Consider the following 27392-nt stretch of genomic DNA (forward strand, 5'->3'; position numbering starts at 1 on the left):
TCTATCCACTTTAAACTAAACAAATTCACTATAAAACGACACTTTAACCCTGATAAAACAAGAAGAGAACAAAATAAAATGACCTGAAACGTCAAACAGTTAAACAGTAACACTATGAGAATGGCTCGCGCTTGGGGTATGCAACTAGTGACCTCAGGCCAATAGAGAAGCGTTCTTGAAATTTAAAATAATGCTAGATTTCTAATAAAGATTTTTTATAGAAAGGCTTTTTCAATTTTGTTGAAATTTTGGACAATTATTCCTAGGGTGTTTCTTAATCGTTTTACATGTTTGAAATGACTTTTTAATTTTTTGTGAACATCCCTATTGCACTAGGGATAGAGTAATCAGCCTCCTATTGATATTTTTGCAGTTATTAAGTGTTTCATAATATTTGACGCGTCATATTTATTACTCCTAAACAAACTACACACGTTCAACACGTATAAGTCCAATATTTATTCATATTATCTAATTAATACCAAACAAACTTCTATTGGATTTATGATAAAATAAAAAAAATAACATACGCATTTAGATTTACTTTAGAGCATTGTTTATTGCTTAAGATATAAGACGTTTATCAGAACAAAAACCCAGAATCTGTGAGATAAATATTGAATTTATTGAGCCTTAAATTTAACAAAATAAGAAATAAAGCTGATTAAAAAATTCCAACACATCATGTGACTAGTACCTAATACTTTTACCTAAAAAACGTATGAACATTTGTAGCATCCTTTACAATGTGAAATATTTTAGTGCTAAAGTTACGTAGTCTCTGATTATACACGTATAAGGGACGTATATCTAATTCAGTGTTTTTCAATCTTTTTAATTTCGCGACCCCTTTACAGGTTGAAATATTCTGGCGACCCCCTGGTGTCATAGAAAGCCAAAGAAATAATTTAATTAAAAACTGCATATTAAGTATGTTAGGTAATATTTTTTTCCTATTTTGGTATATCTATGTTTTATTCACGCGGGCCAAACATTAAAGAACAACATTTTGCTTTGCAGTTTGACGAATATACAGATGTTTCCGACTGTGCACAGTTTGTAGTATTTGTGAGCTTTGAAGCAGATGACAGTATCATGGAAGAAATCTTATTTTGCAAAGCACTTCGTGCAAATACTATTGGCCAGTGTTTGTACGATATGTTTTTAGAAAGCACTTGCGACTACAATATTGACTGGAAAAAATGTATCGGTATTTGTAGCGATGGCGCTAAAGCTATGACAGGCAAAAATAGCGGACTCATTGCAAAATAAAATCGATAATGCCAAACATATCCTGGACACACTGTTTTCTTCATCGACAGGTTTTGCTGCTAAGGTAGTACCTTCTGATTTAAATGACGTACTCAAGGAGGTAATAAACATTGTAAATTCTATCAAAGGTAAAGCTTTGCAAACCCGGCTATTCAGAATCGTTTGTGAAGATATTATGGCCTCGCTTCATCAAAATCTCCCTCCTATATCACACAGATATCAGGTGGCTGTCCAAAAGAAAGGTATTGACAAGAGTTCTGGAACTAAGGGCTGAATTGTTAATGTTCTTACAACATACAAAATCTAAATATGCTTACCGTTTTCTGACCCTTTTGGTTCTTGAAATTAAGCATTTTGATAGATATTTTAACAGCTAAAAATAAAGTAAAAACATCTCACGCAAAACTTCGTTTGTGGTCAACCATTCTGCAAAACAAAATGTTTGAGTCTTTTTCATCTGTTCAGAAGATTGATAGAGATAATGCAACATACCAAAGTTTTGCATTATCGGCTCACATTCTTTGGATCTGGCAGATGTCATTCTTTTGGATCAGCAAAAAAAAAATTGAAAACAAAAGTTGACAAAAGTCACTTTTGTTGGTCTGTGTGGATTGACCTGGCAAGAACCACAAGTTTTTATCGAGCAGGGAACCATGTTGCCCTTTGAGCACTCCTAACACATTTAATCTTTTAACATCGACTTGGAGTCGCTATAAATATTATATAGGTATCATGTAAACCATATTTCTCGATGTTACCAATTTCATAATGTTGCTAGTTTCATGTACTAAGCAAAACGCACTGAAGATGATCTGATCTAGACTGAAAACGTTTTGCGAATCCTTTTGGATGACTTTTCTTGGTTTTTAATAAACTTTTTTTATACCATTGTACAAACGAAGTTTTTACTTCTGTATGATTATTTATACATTTTATTGATTTGTGATGGATGCAAATAAGTTCAACAAATAGAAAAATAAAATAATATCTTATAATACTTCTTACAGTATTACTTTAAGAGAGAAGACATATTTTTTTAAATTGCAGGAACTAACAACCTCACATTTAACAAGCTATTTTCTGCCTAATTTGTATTAAGGCAGTCATTCATTTAACAATAAAACTTCTTATAATGAGGACAAATACTCATATACACCTCTTGTATAGCAATAATGTACAACGAGAATTAGAACAGGATGCAACGAAAAAAAATATGCAGTTCGGTAAGTGACTTTATTCACCTGTTTATTATATAAGTCTATTGCAATTAAAATTATTATCATTGGAAAACATATATGTGTACTGAGTAAGTATTTTTTTTGTAAGTATATAGTTTCATGACACAAAAGTCATTATAGGCCACTAAAGAGAAAACAGCTGAAAAATCAATTACCAACAATTAATTATATTAAAATATGGTATTTTAAGTCAAAGTCCTAGCAGCTTATTTTTCTATAATGCTGGGCCACAGGAACGTAACGTCGAACGTCCATTATCGTATTAATTAACACACCAAAAATGATGGAATAAACTGCGCGTTAAAGTGATTGGCCACACTTTAGGACATTACACACATTTAGAACATTTAGGCCACACAGTATACATTAGGACATTATACAATAAATATAAAGAATGTAATGCAGGCCCTACTCGACCCCATAACTAATGGTAAACTACCTGACTTCTCGAAGAGACTAGTGTCTCCCCAAATATTTTGGTCTACGCTGCTCTAGATTCCAATGAAGGGTCCAGCTATAAATGTACAAGAATGGAAAATTCGAGAAAAAAGCTGGCTTCTATTAAAGCTGCTTCTAAAGCATTAAATAAATGACTTTATTCAATTACTATTAAGTAAATACATAAATATTTGTAAGTAAAAGCAAATACTTCTTTTTATTCAATAGACTCAATAATTCAGTCTGAATAATAAATCGTAATTGATTGTATGACGTGTTAAGTCGGGAAATATAAATATAAATGTAAAATATAAATTATATAAATTAATTATATTTTAGTGTAAACGGTGTTACTACAAATAAATTAAAAATAAGTGTAAATAAATTAAAATAAAAGACTGTTAAAATTACACCAATAAATATAAATCACCACAATAAATATAACTTTTCGCATAAATTCTCAAATACCAAGATTCTACATTGAACACATTACATTGTTTTTATTTTTTTCGTATTATTTTTGCGAAAAGTTTTGTTTAAAATAGTATTAGTTATCAAAAAACCCATGTTTGTCAAAGTATTGTTTGATAAGGTGGGAAAATATCATATATAGTATGTACCTTTCAATCTTATTTAAGAATATATATTACATATTGTTTATCGTGTGCAACTAACTATATATTTTAGTATCTGAGGAATATAATATATGGTTGTAGAAGTATACATAGGTAAATATAGTATACCTGGAAAATACAATTATAAATTATTTTTGAAGATTGTTATTAATTGGAGCGCAAAAATATATGCAATTTAGTATACTGGCGGTGAGCTGATAAAAAAGTAAGTCTTCAAAGTGTGTAGATTAAAAAATGGTAACGATAGAGCTAGGCAATATTCTTGTAATTGTCCTCTTGTTTCTTTGTTTTTCGCGCCAAACATATTCTTTTGATGTGTTAATTTCTTTCATATTTATTTCTTTCTTTTCTTTTCTTTTTTGTATAAGATTTGTTTAGTTTTTAAAATCACAGCATACTCTGTTTGACGTGTACCATTTCCCAATCGCCAATGTTGTCCACTGTAACCTAAGACTTCTTTTTTCCTCCTATTTGGTCTCCATTTCCAAGTTTTAGTTTTCCATTTCTTCCACACACCATATGTCCATATTATGTCCACACCAGTTCTCTAATTCGTTCGCTTCTAACTTTTTCCATTAATGTTATTCTGCGTCTTCTTCTCCAAAACATTATTTCCATTGCATTTCTTCTGTTGTCGATTATTTTCTTTTACATTTTTCATCAATTTTAACGCATTTCTTATTTTATTTTAAGATGTATATTATGCAACTGGTGTTTGTTTTTCTTTTATTTCGTAAGTTGGGGGAGTAATATACAGGGTGTCCAGAAACTCTACCGACAAACGAAGACAGGAGATTCCTCAGATAATTTTAAGACAATTTAACCCAATTCACCTAGTTCGAAAATGCTTCTGAAGGGAGCTAGAGCTCTTTGAAGATGGCGTCATGAAATTAGTTTTTCCTAAGTACCTCCAGAAGGCTTCTATTTAGAAAAACGAAAATTGGTATGCATATTTACTTTTCAGAGATGAATCGATTTCATCTATTGCAAATTTCTAGTACCGGCCATAGGCGTCCGTTTTGGGTAGAGCAACGGGTATTTTATCGTATAACTTTTTTGTCCTTAACTTTTATGCATTTTTGACACCGGATTATTAAATTGTGAGGTATTCTAGTACTAAAAGGTACTCTTGCTTTAAGTCGGTAGGATGCACCTTTTTCTAGAAAAATCGATTTGAAAGTTTTTCGTTTTTGGAATTTGAAAAAAAATTGAAAGAACTTTTCAACAAAAAACGAAGTATTTTACCAACATAAAGTAAGAGTAACTTTTAGTACTCGAATACCTCATAATTTAATAATCTAGTGTCAAAAATGCTCGAAAATTCAAGACAAAACATTATGCTATAAAATAACTGTTGACCTACCCAAAACGGACGTCTATGACCAGTACTAGAAATTCGCAATTAATGAAATCGATTTATCTCTGGAATATAAATAAATGTACCAGTTTTCGTCTTTCTAAACAGTTTTGTTTTGAAATTTTTTTTTGTAATTCAAAAAGTGAAAAATTTTCAAATCGATTTTTCTAGAAAACGGTGTGTCTTACCGATTTAAAACAAGAGTACCTTTTAGTACTAGAAAACTTCACAATTTAATAATCCAGTGTCAGAAATGCATAAAAGTTAAAGATAAAAAAGTTATGCGATAAAATAACCGTTGCCCTATCCAAAACGGACGCCTATGATCGGTACTAGAAATTTGCAATGTATGGCTTAGATTTATATCTTGAAGATAAATACGCATACCAATTTTCGTTTTTCTAAATAGAAGCGTTCTGGAGGTATTTAAGAAAAACTAATTACAAGACGCCATTTTCAAAGAGCTCTAGCTCCCTTAAGAAGCATTTTCGGACTAAGTGAATTGGGTTAAATTATCTTAAATTTACCTGAGGAATCTCCTGTCTTCGTTTGTCGGTAGAGTTTCTGGACACCCTGTAGATATCTATTTTCTTGTAATAATTCTGAGTAATATTTTACCCATTGGTCCATTTTTATGTTCTATTTTTATCCTTTCATGGGCAGGAGTCTGTCTGAAGTTCCTCAACGTTTGGCTCTCTTGTTTTTGAGCTTCCCATTAAGCTATCTATATCTTCATATTCTTTGGAAAAATTGATTTTTCCTGCTCTTTATTTTTTTTGTTTCATAAGTATGCCTTCTGTATTATATTCCACCTTCCTGATCTCCTTTGATCAGCCACTTTTGGTTTTCTTTTATTTGGATTTTTTCCTTTGTTGTCCATCAATATGGTTTTTTGCTTTTAAAATTTATCTGGTCATTTTCCCTTCCAATTTCCTTCCCTTCCAATTTTGTAATTAAAAATATTAAAATCTACTCTTCCATTAACCTATTTATCATTTTAGTGGGAAAACAAACGGACTCTGACCGTTCCTTGGGTACCAAGGTAAAGGATGTTATACTTCAGCGACTAGTCATATTACAATGGCTACCTAAGTACACCAAAAATGATATTCTGGCAGACTTAATAGCTGGTCTAACGGTGGGCCTGACCATGATGCCCCAATCGATTGCTTACGCTGGCTTGGCTGGTCTTCCTGCCCAGTATGGGTTATATACAGCGTTTATTGGATCATTTACGTATATTTTTGTGGGCACTATCAAAGAAGTAAGTAGAATTATTGGTATATTTACAATATTTATTATATTTTTATAATTATATATCATCCTTAAGAACATTGGCGATCATCACGACCCATTTTACTCTCTAATGCAGCGGATCTGCAGAGTTCTATTGTGCTATTTTCACTCGACTGATTTAAATTTTCCGACCAGGACATGCGCCGTATTCCCGATCCTCTTTTTGCTTCCACTTTTTTTTTCTACTTTTTCATCTTTCTTAATGTTTCTATGTTTCTTACTTGTTATGTCCATGATATTTTCCACATTATTCGATAACACCTCATCTCAAAGCTGGCAAGTCTTTTTTCAGTTGCGTTCGTAATTGTCCAGGCTTCAACTTCATATAAAATAACAAATAATGCTTACCATCTCAATATTCTAATTCTAATTTCTATTCCCATGTTTTCATTGCATAATACTGCTTTCATCTTATTGAAAGCGCTTCTGGCCATCTTAATGCCTCGTTTTATTTCAAGGTTGCCGTCGCATTGGTCATTTAGCTCACATCTCAAGTAATTGTATTTGGGTACTTTCTCTACATCTTTTCTTTTAACATAGATTGTTTCATCTTCAATATTGTTCTTACTGACAATCATGCTTTTTGTTTTTTTTTTGACTTGAAAGTCATTCCATACCTGTCGTTGCCCTTCTCTACTGTCTGCAAGGAGTATTCTATCGTCTGCATTCATCATCATTCTCTTTGCCTTATCTCTATGCGGGGTCGGCTTCAGTAATGACAGTAATTGCATTTCTCCACACACTTCTATCTTGGGTCATATCAATATTAATCCCCTCTACCAACATGTCCTGCCTAATCGTCTCCCCCACGTTTTCTTTGGTCTTCCTCTCCTACTCCTTCCAGGAATCTGCACTTCAGCTATTCTTCGTATTGTGTGATTAACGTCTCGACGTTGGACATGACCAAACCATCTCAACCTATGCTCTCTCATTTTGGCATCAATTGGTGCCACACCTAGACTTCCCCTAATATACTCATTTTTAATTTTATCCTTTTTTGTCACTCCGCTCATCCATCTAAGCATTCTCTATTCCGCCACATGCATTTGTTGTTCCTCTTTGTTTTTCACTACCCAACATTCAGTTCCGTGCATCATAGCCGGTCTTATGGCTGTTTTATAGAATTTTCTCTTCAGCTTCATTGGAATTTTTCTGTCACACAACACACCACTCGCTTCTTTCCACTTCATCCATCCAGCCCTTATTCTACTGCCTGCATCTCCATATATTTCTCCATTACTCTGTAATACCGATCCCAGGTACTTAAAACTATTGCTTTTACAATCAGTTCACCATCCAAAGATACCATTTTATTTGTAGTAACTCCATCTTTAAATAAGCATTCCAAATACTCTATATATGTCCTACTAAGTTTTAAACCTTTTTCCTCGAGAGCTTGTCTCCACTGTTCCAGTTTCTGTTTTAAGTCTCTTTCACTATTTCCTACTAACACGACATCATCAGCATACATTAAGCACCATGGAATGTTACCCTGTAGTTACGCTGTTATCTGGTCCAAAACTAATGAGAATAAATACGGACTAAGCACCGAGCCTTGGTGCAATCCTACTTTCACATGAAATTTATCAGTCTCTCCCACACCAACCTGTCCTAACACTAGTCTATACTCCCTCATACATATCCCTCACAATCTTTACATATTCACCAGGGCCTCCTTTTTTATTGAGTGCTCACCAGAGAATCTCTCGAGGAACTCTATCAGATGCTTTCTCAAGATCTATGAATACCATATGAGCGTTTGTTTCTTTACTCCTGTATTTTTCCATCAACTGTCTTATAATGAAAATTGCATCTGTTGTTGATCTGCCCCGCTTAAAGCCAAATTGATTCTCGGATATTTCGGTCTCTTCACGTATCCGTCTATCAATTACTCTTTCCCATATTTTCATGGTGTGGCTAAGCAGTTTTATAGCCCTGTAGTTTGTACATTGTTGTATATCTCCCTTGTTTTTGTAGACAGGTAGTAGTATACTGCTTCTCCATTCGTCTGGCATTTGTCCAGCTTCCATAATTCTATTAAATAAACCTGATAGCCACCTTGTTCCTGTCTCTCCCAATGCTCTCCATACTTCCCCAGGAATATCATCTTGTCCTACCGCTTTTCCTTTCTTTATTTTTTGAAGAGCTTGAGCCACTTCCTCGTTTGTTATTTTGGTGACTATTGCTGCTACTGTCTCCGTTGACTCCACAGGCTGTCTGTCAAAGTCTTCATTTCTATCGTCTGCATATTTGAGATTATTCAATAGTGTTACGTTAATTGACATGTCTTTCTTAATAACTTATCTTTCTTGATTGACATATCTTAATTGACATGTCTTTCTTAATGTCTTTTCTCTGTTCATTGGTGTCTCGTTAAACATCTCTTCTGAGCACATATTTGTCGTACTCCTTGTTGTAAAAATATTTAAAATACTGTAGATAGATTTTACCATTTATAGGTTTCTATTGGGCCGACCAGTTTGATGTCACTCTTAACCTTCTCCTATACAGTTGGCAAACCTATAGAATGTGTTATTCTTCTGGCGTTTACAGCTGGATGTGTGGAACTGCTTATGGGAATACTAAAACTAGGTGAGTACATATCTTTGCTATCTCACCGAATCTCTAGATATAACTGGGAATATAACTCTGGACAACAATAATATAGAAAAGGTTGAGTCATATATGTATATATATATATATATATATATATATATATATATATATATATATACCGGAACTTGTCAGGACACATAGGAAGAATGAAAGACAACTTTTGGACCAATCGAATTCTCGAATGGTGACCAAGGGCAAGCAAAAGAAGTAGGTGGTGACCTCAAACAGGATGGAGTAAAGAAATTAAGTGAATAGCTGGCCATGATCGGATGCAAAAAAGAGTAAACAGATATGAATGGGCACACCTAAGTGAGACTTACATCCGACGAGGATGGAATAGCTGTTTATGGTGATGATGATATCTTTGCTAAAGCAGAAATTAAGTTTTCTTTTGTTGTGAAGATGTAATATTGATATGTGCTTTGATGAAAAGAAGTTGGCATAAAATCATATAAAATTCGTGTCTATTGTAAGTTCTTATTTCCAAGAATATCTTATTATATTTCTCATATTTTTTACTATTTTTTACTTTTAAGGATTTCTGGTGGACTTCATATCACCATGTCTTACGTCGGGATTCACATCTGCCAGTACCATCATCATCATATCCAACCAGTTGAAAAACCTGTTTGGAATCAATATACATTCTCACGACTTTGTTGGAGTAACGAAAGAATTATTTCAAAAGTTTAATGAAATAAGGATGCCTGACACTATACTGGGTGTAACTTGCATTGTTGTACTTCTGTTTTTTAAGGTAGGTTATAAAAAATATTTAACTAATTCCGGAAGAAGAGGAATTATTTTTAATAGTTAAGTCTACAACAGTCTAATGGTCAAACCAACAAACCTATCAACTTTTTAGACTTAACCATGAAAAAGAATTCCTCTTCTTCTTGTTCTTCTCCTTTTTCTTCTTCTTCTCCGTCTACAATAGAATTTTCAATTTTTAGAATATCTAGCCAGACTGACCATATATGATACCATAGATAGATGATATTGAACTTTGAGTTTTACTTAAATACACAAGTTTATTTCAGTTGCAACTATGTATAAACCTCTTTTTAAATTATTGTGGGAGACTTTAGATGAAGAAGTGCAATTTTGCAATTAAATTAATTTTTCATTTATTTTTCGTTCTCTTTCTATGTTCTTTCTGCTTTGCTCAGTTTCCAGTTTATTACGTTAATCTTGTTTGATTTTCAGAACCTTAATCGATTAGTTAAGACAGAAAACAAAACAGTTAAGAAAATTATATGGTTACTTTCCATCTCCAAAAATGCTATCGTTGTCCTTCTAGCTACTATAGTAGCCGGATCCTGGAGCAAAACTGGCAGTACTCCTTTCAAGATCATCGGAAATGTTCCCAAAGGTGTTCCAGTTTTAGCATTTCCTTCTCTCAGCACTCATGTAGGAAACCGGACTGTAGAAACTGTCGAGATGGTGCAATCTTTGGGCAGTGGAGTTTTTGTGGTGCCTTTGGTGGCAGTGCTTAGCAATGTGGCCATAGCTAAATCATATAGTAAGTAAATTTTATTTTTTACTTGGTCTTTACATATGCTTGTGACTTGCCCGTCCTTAATGGTGCATAGTCTGCTCTATTTTTTGAATGCTATATAAACAATTGGATTTAAAAAAAAATCATCATAATCATCATGTCATCTACGCTCCTAGCTGAGCGATTGAAGTCTTATTTGTTCTCTCCCGATTCGTTAGTCGCGGGTAGTCAGCCCGCATTAACATTTTGGTTTTACAATTGGTTGTGTGACTTGGCATCTTCTACAATATTTCTCCATTCGTTTATGGTTTTGCTTTATGGTTACCCATTATCTAACTCCCATCTTCTTAAAGTTCTCAATTATCTAGTTCTTCCATGTGGCTTTGGGTCTTTCTCGCATGGTTTACCTGATACTGGTCTCCATTTGGTGATCTTCTTGATACCTTCTTCTGGGTTTCTCTTTTCTATATGTCCCATCCGTCTTAGGCCCTATCCCCTTATAAATTTGACGAGGACATCTCCTTTCAAAAGTTCTCTTACTTCGTAGTTCACCAGTTTGTTTTCTACATTCATTGTGGGCCTGCTATTCTCCGATTTTTTTTTCTCTCTAGAATCTTTCTTCATCTTTGTGTGTCAGGCATATTACTTCAGCACCATATGTGATTGCTGGTCTAATTGATGCTCTGTAAACTTTCAGTTTAGTATTCTGAGTATGCTTCTTATCTTTGAGGAAGTTGTTGTATTTCTAGTGGGTTCTGTTTCCTGCCAAAATTCTGATCCTACTTTCTATCACTATTTCCATCAACTGAGACTTCAAGATATCTAAAGTGTTCTACCTTTTCAAACTCATATTTGCCAATATTTAATGTTGTCACATTAACTGTATTTTTTCTTGAGCATATTAGATATTTTGTTTTAATTTTGATTTATTGCCAAACCCTTCTTGGACGGAATGGGACGTTTCGATGCCGCCGGTTCATCGCCGGCCGTTTCGATGCCGCCGGTTCATCGCCAGTCCATTTCATCGCCGTCATATCTCGCATTTCCTAGAATGCCTAATTAATACTAAAAATAACTAATAATGGGGAACTTGCACATTTTTTTTTATTACATAATAATGTTCAGTTTTGTATAAAAATGAGATTTGCAAAATTTCCCGCTTCAAAAACTCATAATAACTTAGAAATACAAATTTAAAGACTTCTTTATTTTAAAGTAGTTCAAACGGCCCGTGACGTCATATAGTTTTACATTAGTTTTTTATATGGTTATATCAGTGATGTGGGAGGGTTATATGTAAGTATATTCTTCTTCTTCTTCTTTAGTTTATTGGCCTCCACCTACTTGGGTATTTGGCCACAGCATCGTCGCGAAATATGGGAAAATATTTATATTGTAATGACATTTTTTATCGTATGTCATTGTAATAATATAAAAAATATACCAGTTTGTTGGGATTGGAGTTTACAGTTTTTGAAGGAAAAAAGAGAAAGATTAATATGGAAAATAAAGAAAAACTTTATAAGTATTGTTTAGTGACATTCTGTACAAGTACAAGCATTCAAAACCCCAATAAAAATACTTAAAAACACTCAAATATATCAGAAATAGAAATTATCAAATATATTTATAAAACTTAGTGTCAGTGTCAAAACGAATGCCAAACCTATGAGGGAACTTACACATTTTTTTATTACGTAATATTATTCAGTTTCCTTTAAAAATAATATTTCCAAACTTTCACGCGGTAAAACCTCATAATAACTTAGAAGATAATTTAAAATCTATATATTTTTTTCTGTTTTCTGGCCTTGGTTTAGAAGAACCCTTAGCCAATGTAAAATAGTTCAAACGATCAAAAACGCTTGTGACGTTACATTACTGTATTTTCTACTGACGTTTATAATGTCTAATTTAAAATTATATACAATTTTGTTTACTTTGTTGGTGCAGAATGTACATGCACATATGACGTCACTATGCGTTTTGGACCACCTGTTTTAATTTGAATTTTTAATCGTCTTTAGGGGCCAAACGAAAGACAAACAAAACTTTTTTATCTTTGATACATGTTTTAAATTATGTTCTGTTGTGATTTATAACATTTTTTTCGAATTTAAAAATTTATGCAAGTTCCCTATTGTAACTGTCGAAAATTCGGAAATATATCAGATAGCGATTAATTGACTGGCGATGAATCGGCCAGCATCGGCATCGAACTGGCGGCATCGAAACGGCGGCGATGAAACGTCCTAGACCCCTTCTTGGATGCTTTCTTGTACACCTTTGCAAATTATTCCTTTAAACTGTTTAGGTTTCTGCTAATCAACGCTGCGTTATCACCGTGCGCCACAAGTTGCGACGTCGATGTTATAATATTGTAGGTACCTTTTATTTCATTTTAGTACATGGTGGTTACGAAGAACCCAAGACCAAGGGTTAGATAAAACGTAACAATTAATGCATACAACTTTGAAGTCGTCAAAGAATTTAAGTACATGGGAGCGATCATAACATCTGAAAATAAATACGAAAAGGACGTGGCAGCCGGGATCATTGCAGAAAACAGGGCATATTACTTATTAATGACCCTACTTAAATCAAAAATACTCTCAAAACCAGCAAAAATAAGAGTATATAAGACAATAATTCGTCCCACAATAACGTATGGAAGCGAAACATGGACTCTGAACCAGCGGGAAACGACAAAATTACTGGTAGTTGAAAGAAAGATACTGCGGACTATCTATGGGCCTTGCAGAGAAGAGACAACAGGAGAATGGAGAACACACAATGATGAACTCCACACAATATATGGAGATGAAAACATAGTACGCTACATTAAAGTAAACCGAATACGATGGGCGGGTCACGTGCTAAGATCGAGTGACGAAAGACTTCTGAACGCCACATTCTGGGAAAGGTCCGTTGGAAAAAGATCAGTTGGTCGCCCAAAAAAGAGATGGAAGGATGCAGTAGCCAGTGATCTACGCAAAATGGGAGTACAGCAATGGGAGTACAGCAATGGGAAATAGCTGCTCAGGACCGACGACAACAATGGAGGGAAATAGTAAACGCGGCCAAGACTCACATAGAGTTGTAGAGCCAAATGATGATAATGACCTTTTCTTTCGGTAGCTCTTATTGTTCCTTCTATAGAGACATTAAATCCTGATGTTGATAGAGAGTCGTCTTGTTGTATTCCAGTTGATATTTTCATAAGAATATATTATGGTTATTATCAGAATGTCTAATATAGCTTTAACTATTGTTATACCCATTTTCAGGTACAAGTTCAGTAGTGGATGCTTCACAGGAAATGATATCTCTCGGTTTAGCCAACATCTTTGGTTCCTTAGTTCGAGCTATGCCCAGTTCCGGAGCCTTCTCGAGATCTGCCGTTGCTAGCAGCAGTGACGTACGAACGCCTCTGCAAGGACTTTACTCAGGTACTACAAATACAACACATACTATGTATCTGCTAAAATTTTGCCTACAAGTAATGAAGCAGAATCTGTGTCTTATTTATTAAAAATAGTGCTTTTGAAAGGCCACATGTAGAAATTTTAAAGATATATCCTGGGAATACAATGAGGAAATGAGTGGCTTCTGTCTAATTGTTTATCACTAGATGGTTTTTGTGTTGGAAGTAAAATCGAATATTTAAATATTTATGTATTTAGCGTATGGCGTTTGTTCTTATGCTGTCTCCACACATGGGAGCCAATGTTGGGTCAACTGTGTTCCCATGTTCGGTGAGGCATCCACACATTGGGTTGAGCGTTGAGGCAACGTCAATATGTCCAACATGGAAATTGCTGCGGCTGCGACTGTTGTGATAATGAGTGCATGTGATTATATTTTGCTTCAAAAAGGCGAAGGCCTCCTCGTCGAAGAAGATGGTGGATGACAACAATTCATAATAGTGGATCGATTTTTACATGTTCTTAATTTGTTTTTAATTCCCACCATAGAATGGAAATTTTCTTCGATAAGAAAACGAGGACTCTTTTATAAACTGTGGCTTGTCATTGGTTTATTTTATTTTGCTTTGCAAGATTGTGCGGAATTTGGTAATTTTATGCACGGTGCGAAAATTGAGGCGCCAACAACTAAATACTGCGCAAATCGCAACTAAATTATACGCCGATTGGAACACTGCTTTGGCACCAATGGGTGGTCGGCATCTACGGCAATACCGTATTGGTGCCAATCCCTTTTATGTGTACGCAAAAACCGACAGCTGACAGAAAACTCCCAACGTTGGAGCAAGTCATAAAAACGTTGGCGCCAACATTGGCTCCAACACACTGGCATATTCCGGGTGGCAGAAGGTGCATTGTTCTCCCATTCTTTTCGCCAACGGTTGATTACCTTGAAGTTCCTTTCAATTAGAATTCTTGAGTCTAGTAGAGGGTTGTTTCTTGAACGAAGCCTACTTATGTCTCTGCTGGTGATCGGAGCGGATCTCAGGATCGACGTTAATTATTCTATACTCCCTAAAAAACACTTTCTAGGCGGGCGTGTGAGGAAGCTACGTGGCCCAGTACGTTGGCGTGACCTTGATTGTGCCTGATAAAATACGCAAAGCGTGGTTTAGTTGGGTATCGACACGTTTGGTGTATGGGCTGTTGAGCTACACGCTACACCAGTGCACAGTACTCTTCAATAGGATACACGAGTCCTAGTGCTATCGATCTACTTGTTGTGGCTGAGGAACCCCATGTGATCCCGCCTAAGTTTTGCAGAACATTATTTCGTGTTCTAAGTTTTTCAGCTGTTTTTAAAAGATGTTTTTTAAAGCTTAGCGTTCTATCGATTATCACACATAAATATTTTGGATGTTTAGTGTGACTGAGGAGTCTGTCTTCAAAATGGATTTTTAATTGCTAGTTGGCCAGTGTCAAGTCTGTTTTTTAAGTGAAACACGATACTTCCGTAAAAAATATCTTCCTAAGGTAATCGAGTTTTAAGCCAATAAAGAAAGAAACATAAAACAATTGGCCGTTAGACGGAGCAGTGGTTTTTAAGATTGCTCTGATTCGCTAATCTTCACTCGTAATGCATTGAAAGAAAAATAATTTGTTATCAACTAAATCTTATTAAATTGTTGATATTCCTAACTTTAATTTAACGAAGATGTTTATAGAACAATATTTTGACTGATGTAGGTACACAATGGAAAAAATCGTACGCACTGCGTAATGTCTCAAGGGTATGTTGATGTTTCTAATAAAAACAAATAATGTTAAGCACATTTTATTAGATCTTCATATGGAAATGTACAGTATATGCTTAATCAACAAAATAAAAACATGATTTAGTGATAAATAATTCCATTAAGAGAGTTTTTAATAAATTAACGAAGGCACGTGGTAGTGATTGTTATCTACTATTTTTAGTTTATTTAATAAAAATAACATTTATAATCTCATTTTTAACAATCAATGCTTTAGATTAATATTACTTTTTAGTCTAAAATTATGCACTTTTTACTGGTTTCTGTGTAGTTTTTATTGACGTTATTTTTTTATTTAACCTATGGTGCACATTTATATTGAAGCATTTGAAATCTGGACATATCGAAGAATGCTGAGAGTCTCCTAGACAGACAAAATAACCAATGAAGAAGTACTAAGAACAAAAAGAATAGAGAACAACATGGAGATACTGGATTCAATCAAAATAAGAAAACTGCAATATTTGGGTCACAAAAATGTCTTGACTGAGAAATCTCAGAGAATGGTTTGGATGCAGCTCAACTGAACTCTTTCAGGCTGTAGTGTTAAAAGTTAGAATAGCAATAATCATTGCCAACCTTCGTCGCGAAGATGGCGCGTAAAGAAGAAAACACATTTATAAGATTACAATAAACAAGTTACATTAAAATTGATCCTATATAAAAAATACATAGACAAACGTCGAAGTTGTTTATGTAGTTAATCGATTCGATCGTCGCAAACAGGAAATCTTGTGAACATCAGCCCTCCTAAGCACGCTGGTGGCACTTCTCCGTTAAGGCACGTATCCATTATGCTGGTGCTCCGTACTCTGTGCAACTGTTCCAATCGATACGGCATGCGCTCCTCTACATATAAACCGCCACCGATTGGAGCACCGAGGCGTACCAAGCACTGTTGCACCGTGGGGGAGCGCCAACATATCCACTATGCGGAGCAGTTACAGGAGCGCAGAACACCAACATAATGGTTACTTGCCTTGATAGATTGGACTCGCGCCGCAACTGCATGTTGAGTTCTGATTTGGTTAAATGTGCACCAGGTCTTACGTGGTAGGTCAAATCCAGGAGGCGACTCTGTGATGCAAGGTATAACTGTATTTATTTGAGCTTGCGACAATGCATAGATCCATTTGGTGATTATGTTAAACGCGGTGGCTGCAGCCGATTCTGCGGTTTATATTGGAGATTTTCTGGAGCGCAGTCGACTTTTGGTTGCATATTCTATATAGTTATGAACCTTAGTGTTGCTAAGAATCTTGTTATATTCTTTAGTTAGCAGATTGAGTCGGCGAAGGTGTGGTGGTGGAATGTCCCTCAGCACTGGTAGCCAATGGGTTTGTGTAGATTAAATCTACTAGATTTGATTACTCCAGCAATCATTCTCATGGTGTTATTTAGCTGGACACCAATTCTTAGAACGTAAGCACTGTTGATCCATATTGGTGCGCAGTATTCAGTTACACAATAAACAAGAGCTAAGCTTGAGGACCTTAGTGTGGATAGCGATGTCGCCCATGTAGTACCTGAATAGCAGGAGCTACTTCAGAGCAGAGCTTCTGAATGATGTTAGTTTTGGTTTTTAGTTTCTCAGAAATTGTACTTAAATATTCTCTAAAGCTTAACGTTCTGTCTAAAATCACGAAGTCGGTGTGTAGTAGCCTAGGTATCGTGGATGTTTATTATGGTTGAACGTTAAGTGTTTTTGACGCCAGATAGTTGTTTAGGTGGAAGCAGATTTTTGGAGGCATTGGGATGAAGTCTCCATTTGTGAAAGTAACTTCCCATAACTCCTAGGTCTTCTGTCGGAATCTCTTCAGCTTGTTCTAGTCATTTTGTTTGTATTAATAAAGCCCAGCCATCGGCATAGCCAAACTTTGTTAATGTTGTTGTCCACATGTCTGCGCTGACTAAGGCTAAAAAGCAATGGTGCAAGTACCGAACCTTGTGGCGGACCATTTTGGAATTTTCTGTTACTTGAAATACTCTGTCGGTGAGCATGTTTTTATTAAGCTAGCGGTGAATTCACAATGAATATATTATACAGGGTGATTGATTAGTAGGGTAAAGCTCAATAGCTCCGCTATAGTAATAGATAGCAATAAAAGTTAATAACAAAAATTTTAGCCACCTTTGAGCTTCACATTACAAAATTAGTTAGAATGTTCGATAACACAGTGGCAGACCAAACTTATGTTTTTTTAAATAGAACACCCTATATTTTATTTTAAATTCGAAATCCTGTTAACTTCTCCATCACAAAAATATAAAGGTTTGTTATGTTATACAGGGTATTTACAAAGTTATAACCAATTTTATATGAAAATCGTAACAAGTTCAACTCCCTTTATAAATAAAAATAAGCAAAACAACAATGGTTTATTAATGCCATATTTTTTAACGTATTGTCAAAATTTTCAAAAATGGTCGATATTGCTAATTTTCTTTATATCAAATACAGGGTGAGTCAAAAGGCAAGTACATTATTTTCTCAGTAATTTTAAATGAAACACCCCGTATTTTATATCATTATTGAAAAGTACCATTACCGTACTTTAATTTTTAGATAACATTCCCTATGTCTAAATTTATTAGTTTTCGAGATATTTTCATTTTTCAATGGACCAGTAGCGTGGTCACCCAAATCACCAGAATTTAATAAACTGGACTGATTTTTTTGGGGTTACGTTAATAATGAAGTTAAAATAGAATACAAAGTGTATTTCGATGTGTTAATTTACAAATGCTCCGTAGAGTAAGTAGCTCATTCAATGATCGTTTTTAGGCGTACATAAATGTGTTAGGAGATAATTTTGAACACCTTATGTAGTTAAAGATTAAAAATATTTTATTAAAAGTAGCTTCTAATTTTTTCAAACATGTTTTGTTTGCAAAATGTATTACTGATAAATCATGTTTCGTTCTTGTTACATTGTTTCATTTACATACAAAAGTAGTGTTTAATTGTCTTCACAAAATATTGTATTTTGTGTGTTTTTTGTAAAATGTATTACTAATTTTCTTTGTTTATTTGTTGCATTTACATAAAAAGGTAGTTTTTAATTGTTTCAAAAATGTTGCATGTAGTGGTTGTGTTCTTGTTTGTAAAATGTATTACTAATAAATTATTTTTATTTCTTTATTTGCTACAGTGTTACATTGATTACCGGATTGATAATCGGTAATCTTCAATTGTCAATTCAGTCATGGCTTACTTAAAATTTAGATAAATTTAAACACCTAAAATAATTTGCTCTGAAAAATGAAAATATCTCGAAAACTAATAAATTTGGGCATAGGGAATGTTATATAAAAATTAACGTACGTTAATGTTACTTTTCAATAATGATATAAAATATAGGGTGTTCTATTTAACATTACTGAGAAAATAATGTATTTGCGTTTTGCCTCATCCTGTATTTTTGATATAAAGAAAATTAGCAATATCAATAATTCTTAAAAATTTTGACAATAAATAAAAAAATATGGCATTAATAAACCATTGCTGCTGTGCTTATTTTTATTTATACAGGGAGTTGAACTTGTTACGATTTTCATACAAAATTGGTTATAACTTTGTAAATACCCTGTATAACATTACAAACCTTTATATTTTTGTAATGGAGAAGTTACCACGATTTCGAATATAAAATAAAATATAGGGTGTTCCATTAAAAAAAACTTAAGTTTGGTCTGCCACTGTGTTATCGAACACCCTGTAACATTCTAACTAATTTTGTAATGTGAAGCTCAAAGGTGGCTAAAATTTTTGTTATTAACTTTTATTGCTATCTATTACTATAGCGGAGCTATTGAACTTTACCCTACTAATCAATTACCCTGTATTGGGCATGAAATGATATATCTGGGCAGCATAATTTACTGTAACGGTAGTACAGAGTGTGAAGTACATGAAAGAATTAATAAGGCCTGTAATACGTACAATATGTGTAAATCCAGTATGAAATTACAAATCTTCAACAGAAATGTAAAAGCTGTGTTACTATATAGCTGTGTAACGTGGAAGATATTAGCACCCATAATACACCACTTACAAGTTTTTATCAACAAAGCATTAAGAAATCATTTTCGTATATTTTGGACTAATCGAATCTCGAAAGAAAATTTATGGAAGCCATTCAAGGAAAACATCATAAAGCAAATAAGGCGAAGAAAATGAGGATGGCTGGACCACACACTTACAAGATGACATTTCCATTACTCTATACATCTTCTGTTTGCTTTGCATTAAATTTTTTGTTTTCCGTTGGTTAAAAATGGTAACTACGGAACTAATAAAGAATGGCTCAGAGAAATTACACAGAATGATCACTGGGATATTTTTAACGAATACATTAATGGCCATCCAACACCAGATAAATGGAAAACAGCATATATGACTCCAATATATAAAAAAGGTGACAGGAGAAATTGTAAAAACTATAGAGGGATATCGGTCACAAGTTCAATGAGTCGGCTATATAGTCGAATACTACGGGACCTGATAGAGGAAGATTATCAATCGTCTGAAGACGAAGAACAAGGAGGATTTAGAGCAGGTCGTTCATGTACAGATAACATCTTTTGTCTTAAACAAATTATAGAAAAGAAAGTTGTGACAAATAGAGAGTTACATATGACTTTTGTAGATCTTGAGAAGGCATATGACACAGCCCCGCTAAATAAACTATGGGAAGTCCTGGGCACATCAAACATACATCAAACATTGGTTAGTGCTCTCAAAGATCTATATTATGGCTCAAACTCCCAAATGAAATTCGGAAACTTCTTAGCTGAAAAATTTGCAGTTACTAAGGGTCTCAGACAGGGATGTTGTATCTCTCCGACTTTGTTTAAGATTTATATCTCTGCAGCTCTGAAACAATGGAAAAGGAAAGTCAAAGGAATGGGTATACAATTGAACGATCAGGATTGTATATATACTTTACAGTTTGCAGATGATCAGGTGGTGATCTCAAATGACAAAGATGACATGGAATATATGCTTAGAAAACTAATTGAAGAATACCAGAAATGGGGATTAAATATCAATTTAGAAAAGACAAAATACCTCTCAATTGGCGCTGAAGCAGAACAACTCGATATCGAAGACAATCAAAAAATAAATCCATGTGACGAATAAAAATACCTGGGCGTCATCTTCGACCGTAGTGGAAAAGATGAACGAGAAATTGAACATCGAATCATACAAGCCCGAAGAGCTATAGCATGTCTAAACGGAGTTCTATGGAGTAAAGAAATATCAAAGAAAAGAAAATGGAACATATATGAGACAATGATTAAAACTAGCCTACTTTATGGAGCCGAGACATGGAGAATAACCGAGAAATATAAGAAAAAGGTCGAAGCCACGGAAATGGATGCCATCAGAAGATCGATGAGAATATCAAGAGCCGAAAGAATAAGGAATGAAGTAATAAAACAACAAATGGGTGTAGAGGGCACTATAGTTGAGGATATTGAAAGAAAACAGCTCATATGGTATGGGCATGTGAGCCGAATGGGGGACGAAAGATTGCCTAAAAAAACTATGATGTGGCAACCCCCAGAGAAGAAAAAACGAGGACGACCACCACAGAGCTGGAATCTGGGAGTTAGGAAAGCGATTAGCGCTCGAAATCTAAATGAAGACCTAACTCAGGACAGAATACAGTGGCGTTTGGGAGTCGGACAACGTCGTAAGACGTTATAAAACCGAATATATATATATATATATATATATATATATATATATATATATATAAAAATGGTTGCTTAATAGTATTTAAGAAAATTGTATAGATAACTCCATTTCAAACATCATTGAGATAGGTACGTCACAGTAATCCACAATAAACTAAACATAGAAAAATATTTGAGTACTGCCATTTATTGTTCTGGTAAAACCATTGTTTCTCTTGGTATTTTGTGTAATCGTAGGACAGTTACTACAATTTAAATTAAAGCTTTTTGTTGACATTGGAATATTCGTGATGAAAAAGATAAGACCAATAATATCAGAGATTGTAACTACTAGGCTATCTTTTAACTTTCGTTTTCATTTATTTTTAGAAAACTTTTATTATTCCAATATGTACTTAATTTCCATAAAGTTTAAGTGAGTTCTGGAAACTTTGGATTGAGGTAAATCCACACTGGATACGTGAAAGCTATACTCAAAAACCATAAAAACTAAATGTATGTTCGGGTGTAGGAGGAACTCAGTTAACTGAGCCGTTTTTATGGAAAGAAATTTAATAAGCGATAATTATCAAATGTTACTTAAAAATGAAATTATACCTTCCGTGAAAAACAAGTTTGGAGCCAATTTTAATGAGATAAAATTTCAGCAAGACGGAGCTTCAGCTCATTTTGGTGTGAACGTCCGGCGTTATTAAGATCAGACATTTCCCGGACGATGGATTGGTAGTTTAGGTAGTATTGAGTGGCCCTCTTGTTCACCCGATTCGAATCTTAAAGATTATCAGACCGACCATTAAAAAAAAGAATGTGTGTGTACTTTGTACGCACGTAAGAAGATATTCTTCTATTATATAATAGGTAATTTAAACGAAGTAAATATACTTAAAAGGTTATTTGTACTTATTTTATTTAAAAATCAAACTAACTTTCTTATCTACCACTTTCAAAAAAGAAGAATATCTTCAAAAATTATATAATAATATACTTACAATCATAAAATCTGTAAAAAAAAGAATGTGTGTGTACTTTGTACGCACGTAAGAAGATATTCTTCTATTATATAATAGGTAATTTAAACGAAGTAAATATACTTAAAAGGTTATTTGTACTTATTTTATTTAAAAATCAAACTAACTTTCTTATCTACCACTTTCAAAAAAGAAGAATATCTTCAAAAATTATATAATAATATACTTACAATCATAAAATCTATAAAAAAAATAAAAAAATAATAACTTGCTTGGGGCTTGAACCCACTTCACGTCTACCGCGCCGTACGAAAGTTGACGCCATTTCAAACTGCACCAAACTCTCGTATACGTCATGTGGGAATATACACAAACTAAACGTTTACACCATAAATTTATATGAATTTAATAAAATTATTAGTTTGATTTTTGTCGAAATAAAATACAACAAAATATAGAGTAAGAAAACGATATATGAGATGAAGATTTGTAGAAAGTTTGTTCGTAACCAGATTATGTAAATTAAAGCATTGCCTACTAATAGGTAACTACATTATTTTGTTTAAATTTTCCAAATACATAGGTATTGAAACTATTAGGTATTTCCAACTGAAACATTTAGAATTACGTACCTGCAGCTTTTCAAAACTATTTAAAAAGTCACTATAATTATAAATTTGATTTTATTTCTGTCCACACATCAATAAAAACTAATATTATACAATATTTTTGTTTACCGATGACCTCCATATTGAACAATTATTGACAGATCATTTCAAAATTTCAACACCCAATCAGAGCCCGTATAACAACTAATACCATACTGTCGGTGTGCGCATGCGCGCGGATCAATCAAATTTTACCCTCAATCGATTCGCCGCTAAAGAAGAATATCTTCAAAAAAATAATAAGTGCGTTCGTGGGTGCCTGTCGACGACTAGTCGACGAGAAATTAGCAGCAAAACGCATGCGCACTTTGAAATGATATAAATAATATCGTTAATAGATAAATATACAAGGTATATTTACCTAGTATAATTTAATAATTAGTTGTTAATATTAATTAAAAGTAAATATACATTGTACATTTATCTATTAACGGTATTATTTATATTAAGTGAGGTTAGAAATTGTCGGCGACAATTTGTCAACTGTACCCGCGAACGCATCTAATAATATAAATATAGCTACGATGTAAATATGATTTTGATCTTTTGATATTATACTTTTTCAGGTACTGTGATCATCTTGGCTTTAAGTTTTCTTGCTCCATATTTCTTCTACATCCCCAAAGCTGCTCTAGGAGCTGTGTTGATCACGGCAGTAAGTTCCTTGTTTGATTATGCCATATTCCCGGTCTTATGGAGATGCAGTAGTAAGTATCATAGATTATAAATTACAAATAAATCACCGTTAAATCATTAAGAAGCTTTAAAGACCATTAAGAAACATTAAGAATTATTATGAATCATCAACTATGACGAATCTTGCATCCTTTAACATGCTTCCTGCTTTCCATTCAACTGGTTTCTACAGTTGACGATACAGTCAACTACAGTTCTGTTTTGATTAATGGTTTCAGCATAGTTATTAAAATAATTATTTCATCCCATATGAGATTTTTCTATTGTATTCTAAGGGCCGGTTGTTCGAACGCTAATCAACAATGATCACTATCAAATATTTAATTACTGTCACCAACTGTCAATGTCAACTTTGATTGGGTTGCTGAAAACATAATTGATTATAATTATGAGATTAGTTAATCAACTAACATAACAATTATTAACATAATTGATTAAGAGATGAAGCTTTTCAATCCTAATAGCAACAATAATAATATTGAAAATATTAAAAATATTACTAAAAGATTTTTAAATTGAAAAACTTATTGGTACATTTTCCTGGTGACACCTCCAAGGCTTCTACAATTTGCAAGCCAAATGGATGCTGCAGTAAAGACAAAGGGAAGGAATTCTACAATATGCAATTCACATCCCCGTCTGCAGCTTCCGTTGGAACTTTACCAAGCTGCAGACGGGGATGTAAATTGCATAATGTAGAATTCCTTCCCTTTATCTTCACTGCAGCATCCATTTGGCTCGCAAATTGTAGAAGCCTTGGAGGTGTCACCAGGAAAATGTACCAATAAGTTTTTCAATATAAAAATCTTTTAGTAATATTTTTAATATTTTCAATATTATTAATGTTGCTATTAGGATTAAAAAGCTTTATCTTTCAATTGCCAGATGACGCTAGTCACCTACCCTATTTGTTCCAGTTGCAATGTGTGGGAAAAACAAGCCTGCGCTCTCTCCGATGAGATTCCAATAAGAATTGAAAATCGCGATTCAGAGAGCTGGATTGTACTCCGTATTCTAATTGAAAAGTAAGATTGTTTTGCCTTCGCATTGCAACTGAATAATAAATAAAAATGGTATACATTTTTATTTTATAATTGATTAACTATTTTCATAATTGTAATCAATAATTATGTTTTCAGCAACCCAATCAAAGTTGACATTGACAGTTGGTGACAGTAATTAAATATTTGATAATGATCATTTTTGATTAGCGTTCGAGCAACCGGCCCTAAAGGTTGTAATTTGTTCAAAACCCGATATGTTACATCTTGTCCAACTTTATTGTGTTTTATTAAATTTCATTCAACAAGACTGTGTATATAAGTTTAATTTTTGTAAAAAATTTCTCACAAAATCATTTTGTTGGTCGCGCCAATAAAATCCCCGTTATACTGTTACCATCTAGTGTAATTCTTGCCTAAATATTGTGTGCTTTATATATTGCCTACATATTGTGTCTTCTGTATAAATCTCAATTATATTGAATTGAGACTATCTTGCCATCAGCTTTTGTTTGCAAATATAGAAATTAATCCATTAAAAGGTTCTACCGAAAAACATGCCGTTAGTTCAATAAATTTCTGTACCATAACGTTTGGTTTGTAAATATTTAAACAAGCTCCATAATCGTTTAAAGTACACACTCTACCACATATTTTATAAATGAAATTCATTTATAAATAAATAATTAAATGATTATAAATTCGATAATTAAATGATTTTTTTTATTTTATTAGAAGTGGATTTCTTTTTGACCCTTGGAACACTGATGGTTGGTGCTTTGTTCGGCGTGGAAGCAGCTATATTTCTTGGAGCTATCTTTAATATTATGTTTATTCTTAAGATGTGGGCGAGGCCAAAAATACACATTGATACGAAACAAGTAAGTGTTTGTGTCCCACTGAGTAGATAGTGTTCTTTGAGATATTTGATTTTATAGTATCAAATAAACGACACAAAAATGTGAAATTGAATACAATCCTGTTTTGTTGATATCAATAATTTGATCTTTTCAGGACTTCGATGACAAGGGTAAATATTTATACATAAAACCTGAGTTAGGTTTGCTATACCCAGGTGCTGATTACGTCTATGAATATATCAAAGAGGTCAGCAATAAAAATCCCAATTTGTCCATCATTTTAGACTGCTCAACTATACTGACCTTGGATTATTCAGCAGCAAAGGTAAGTACTAGTTACACATAAAAATAATATGTATATATACATACACACCAGTATTTAGGCATCAACGCCCTTCCGATAGGGATCTATGGAGGAGTATTACAGAGCCGCAAGCCCTTATCCCTTGTCGTACTGCTCTCCCATAGGCCGATCAGACGCCAACGTATTCCAGTCTAAGTCTCAGATTCATATAGAATTTTAAACTGCTGCATTAACCTTTTTATTTTATGTTCACCGGGTCAGGATTTGAACTCGCATTCATCACGGCGAAGTGATGTGCGGGCCACTTCTCGTCCCGCTAGGCTATCCGATAGAAAACAATGTGTCTTGGGCAAAAAATCACATCTGCGAAAAGTAATGAATGTAATATATTCTCTTTACTGGTATGCCCATTGTTTAGTATGTTTTATACCATCTAGCGTAGGATAGCGTACCAAAAAGCGTAGGAGATAAACCACCTCTTTTAGATCTTTTGTTATGATAATCTTTTTTTTATTTCATTGCCTAACGTTATTTACACCTTTTTTGTTTATACAGTTTTTGTGTTATATTCAGCCATTTTTCTCCTTTCTATTCCCATTTTTGATTTGACGTCCTCTAGCCATCGTTTTAGTGGTCTTCCTTTACTACGACTATACTCGTAGCCTAATATCATTTCCTTTGTGAATATATGTTTTTATTTTGTGTATTTGTTAAAGTAATATTTTATTTTGTAATTTGTAGACTTTAGAAAAGCTACTGCAGATGTACAACACCTCTGAAAAGAACCTCGCTCTCATCAACGTTAAAGAAGATCACCTAAAAACTCTCGAAGCCTTGGCTGATCCAAGTCTCTTCAATTACTGCAGCAGATCGGAGGATATTCCGGAAATCGTTGTTTTGAAACCTAAACATATCGAAGAGAAGGAACCACTGTTAAAAGATGGTGGATCGAAAGCGTCATTGGAAGAACGAAGGCTCTCCAAATCATCTCATAAAGGTGAGCGAAGACGGTCCTCTGTTGTAGCAAGAATGAATGAAAGGAAGCTCTCTTTGTATGACAATGTTGAAAGACGGGTATCAATATATGACTTAGAATAGAAAAAGTTGGTTTATTTTTTTTTTATTATTGGTTTAACTTAGCAGGGTTCCAATTAATTTTTGTATCAATTGCATAACGATATTAACATTTGTTCGACCATTTCCTGATTCAAAATGCCAATGAGGTTATTGCACATACGTCTTTTTTTCTTTGACAATACCTCATCCTATAAATAACCAAAATTCAACAGTCATATGTAACAGATAAATCTTTCTTAATTAATCATGGCGAAGCTTGCACTTCGCCATGCGATCTCGGCAGGAGTTCCTCAATGTAGTGTTGGCCCAACCCTATATTTACTGCACACCCTGTGATATAGCTACCACAAATAATACTACGACTACTAGTTATGCAGATGACACTGTCATAATGGCAGAAAGTACCCCGCACAAACCTTATGGAAATTAGGTCCCAGTGGATTTCGTTCATATTTTGGGAAGATACCCTTTGAGGCATCCTGATAAAAAGTTCTCATGGGCACAACTCAATCGTATGAAGGATTTT

General features: G+C 33.9%; 1 protein-coding gene across 3 annotated transcripts; it reads left to right on the forward strand.

Annotated features, from left to right (window-relative positions):
• Positions 1 to 776: 776 nt before the first annotated feature.
• On the forward strand, positions 777 to 26892 carry LOC126886873 (sodium-independent sulfate anion transporter-like). Of its 3 annotated transcripts, none has more exons than XM_050654005.1 (11): positions 777 to 939; positions 2320 to 2495; positions 5942 to 6204; positions 8696 to 8828; positions 9389 to 9609; positions 10059 to 10374; positions 13638 to 13799; positions 23495 to 23635; positions 25361 to 25506; positions 25640 to 25810; positions 26531 to 26892. In XM_050654005.1, exons 2-11 carry the CDS (start codon positions 2405 to 2407, stop codon positions 26885 to 26887), a joined length of 2001 nt encoding a protein of 666 aa, XP_050509962.1. In that variant the 5' UTR covers positions 777 to 939; positions 2320 to 2404; the 3' UTR covers positions 26888 to 26892. The 3 variants fall into 3 exon arrangements, with proteins under 3 accessions (XP_050509962.1, XP_050509973.1, XP_050509967.1); XM_050654016.1 differs by lacking the exon at positions 777 to 939 and adding an exon at positions 3636 to 3788 and having other exon boundaries at positions 2397 to 2495; XM_050654010.1 differs by lacking the exons at positions 777 to 939; positions 2320 to 2495 and adding an exon at positions 3586 to 3788.
• The last annotated feature ends 500 nt before the right edge of the window (positions 26893 to 27392 follow it).

This window comes from Diabrotica virgifera, chromosome 1 (genome assembly GCF_917563875.1).
Source record: "Diabrotica virgifera virgifera chromosome 1, PGI_DIABVI_V3a".
NCBI classification, from domain to species: domain Eukaryota; kingdom Metazoa; phylum Arthropoda; class Insecta; order Coleoptera; family Chrysomelidae; genus Diabrotica; species Diabrotica virgifera.

Excerpts from the sequence above, each read along its gene's own strand:
- LOC126886873 (XM_050654005.1), top strand. The coding sequence starts at position 2,405 with ATGAGGACAAATACTCATATACACCTCTTGTATAGCAATAATGTACAA. Across the intron at positions 10,375-13,637 it reads GGCCATAGCTAAATCATATA|GTACAAGTTCAGTAGTGGAT; the intron begins GTAAGTAAATTT and ends ACCCATTTTCAG. Across the intron at positions 25,507-25,639 it reads TACACATTGATACGAAACAA|GACTTCGATGACAAGGGTAA; the intron begins GTAAGTGTTTGT and ends TGATCTTTTCAG.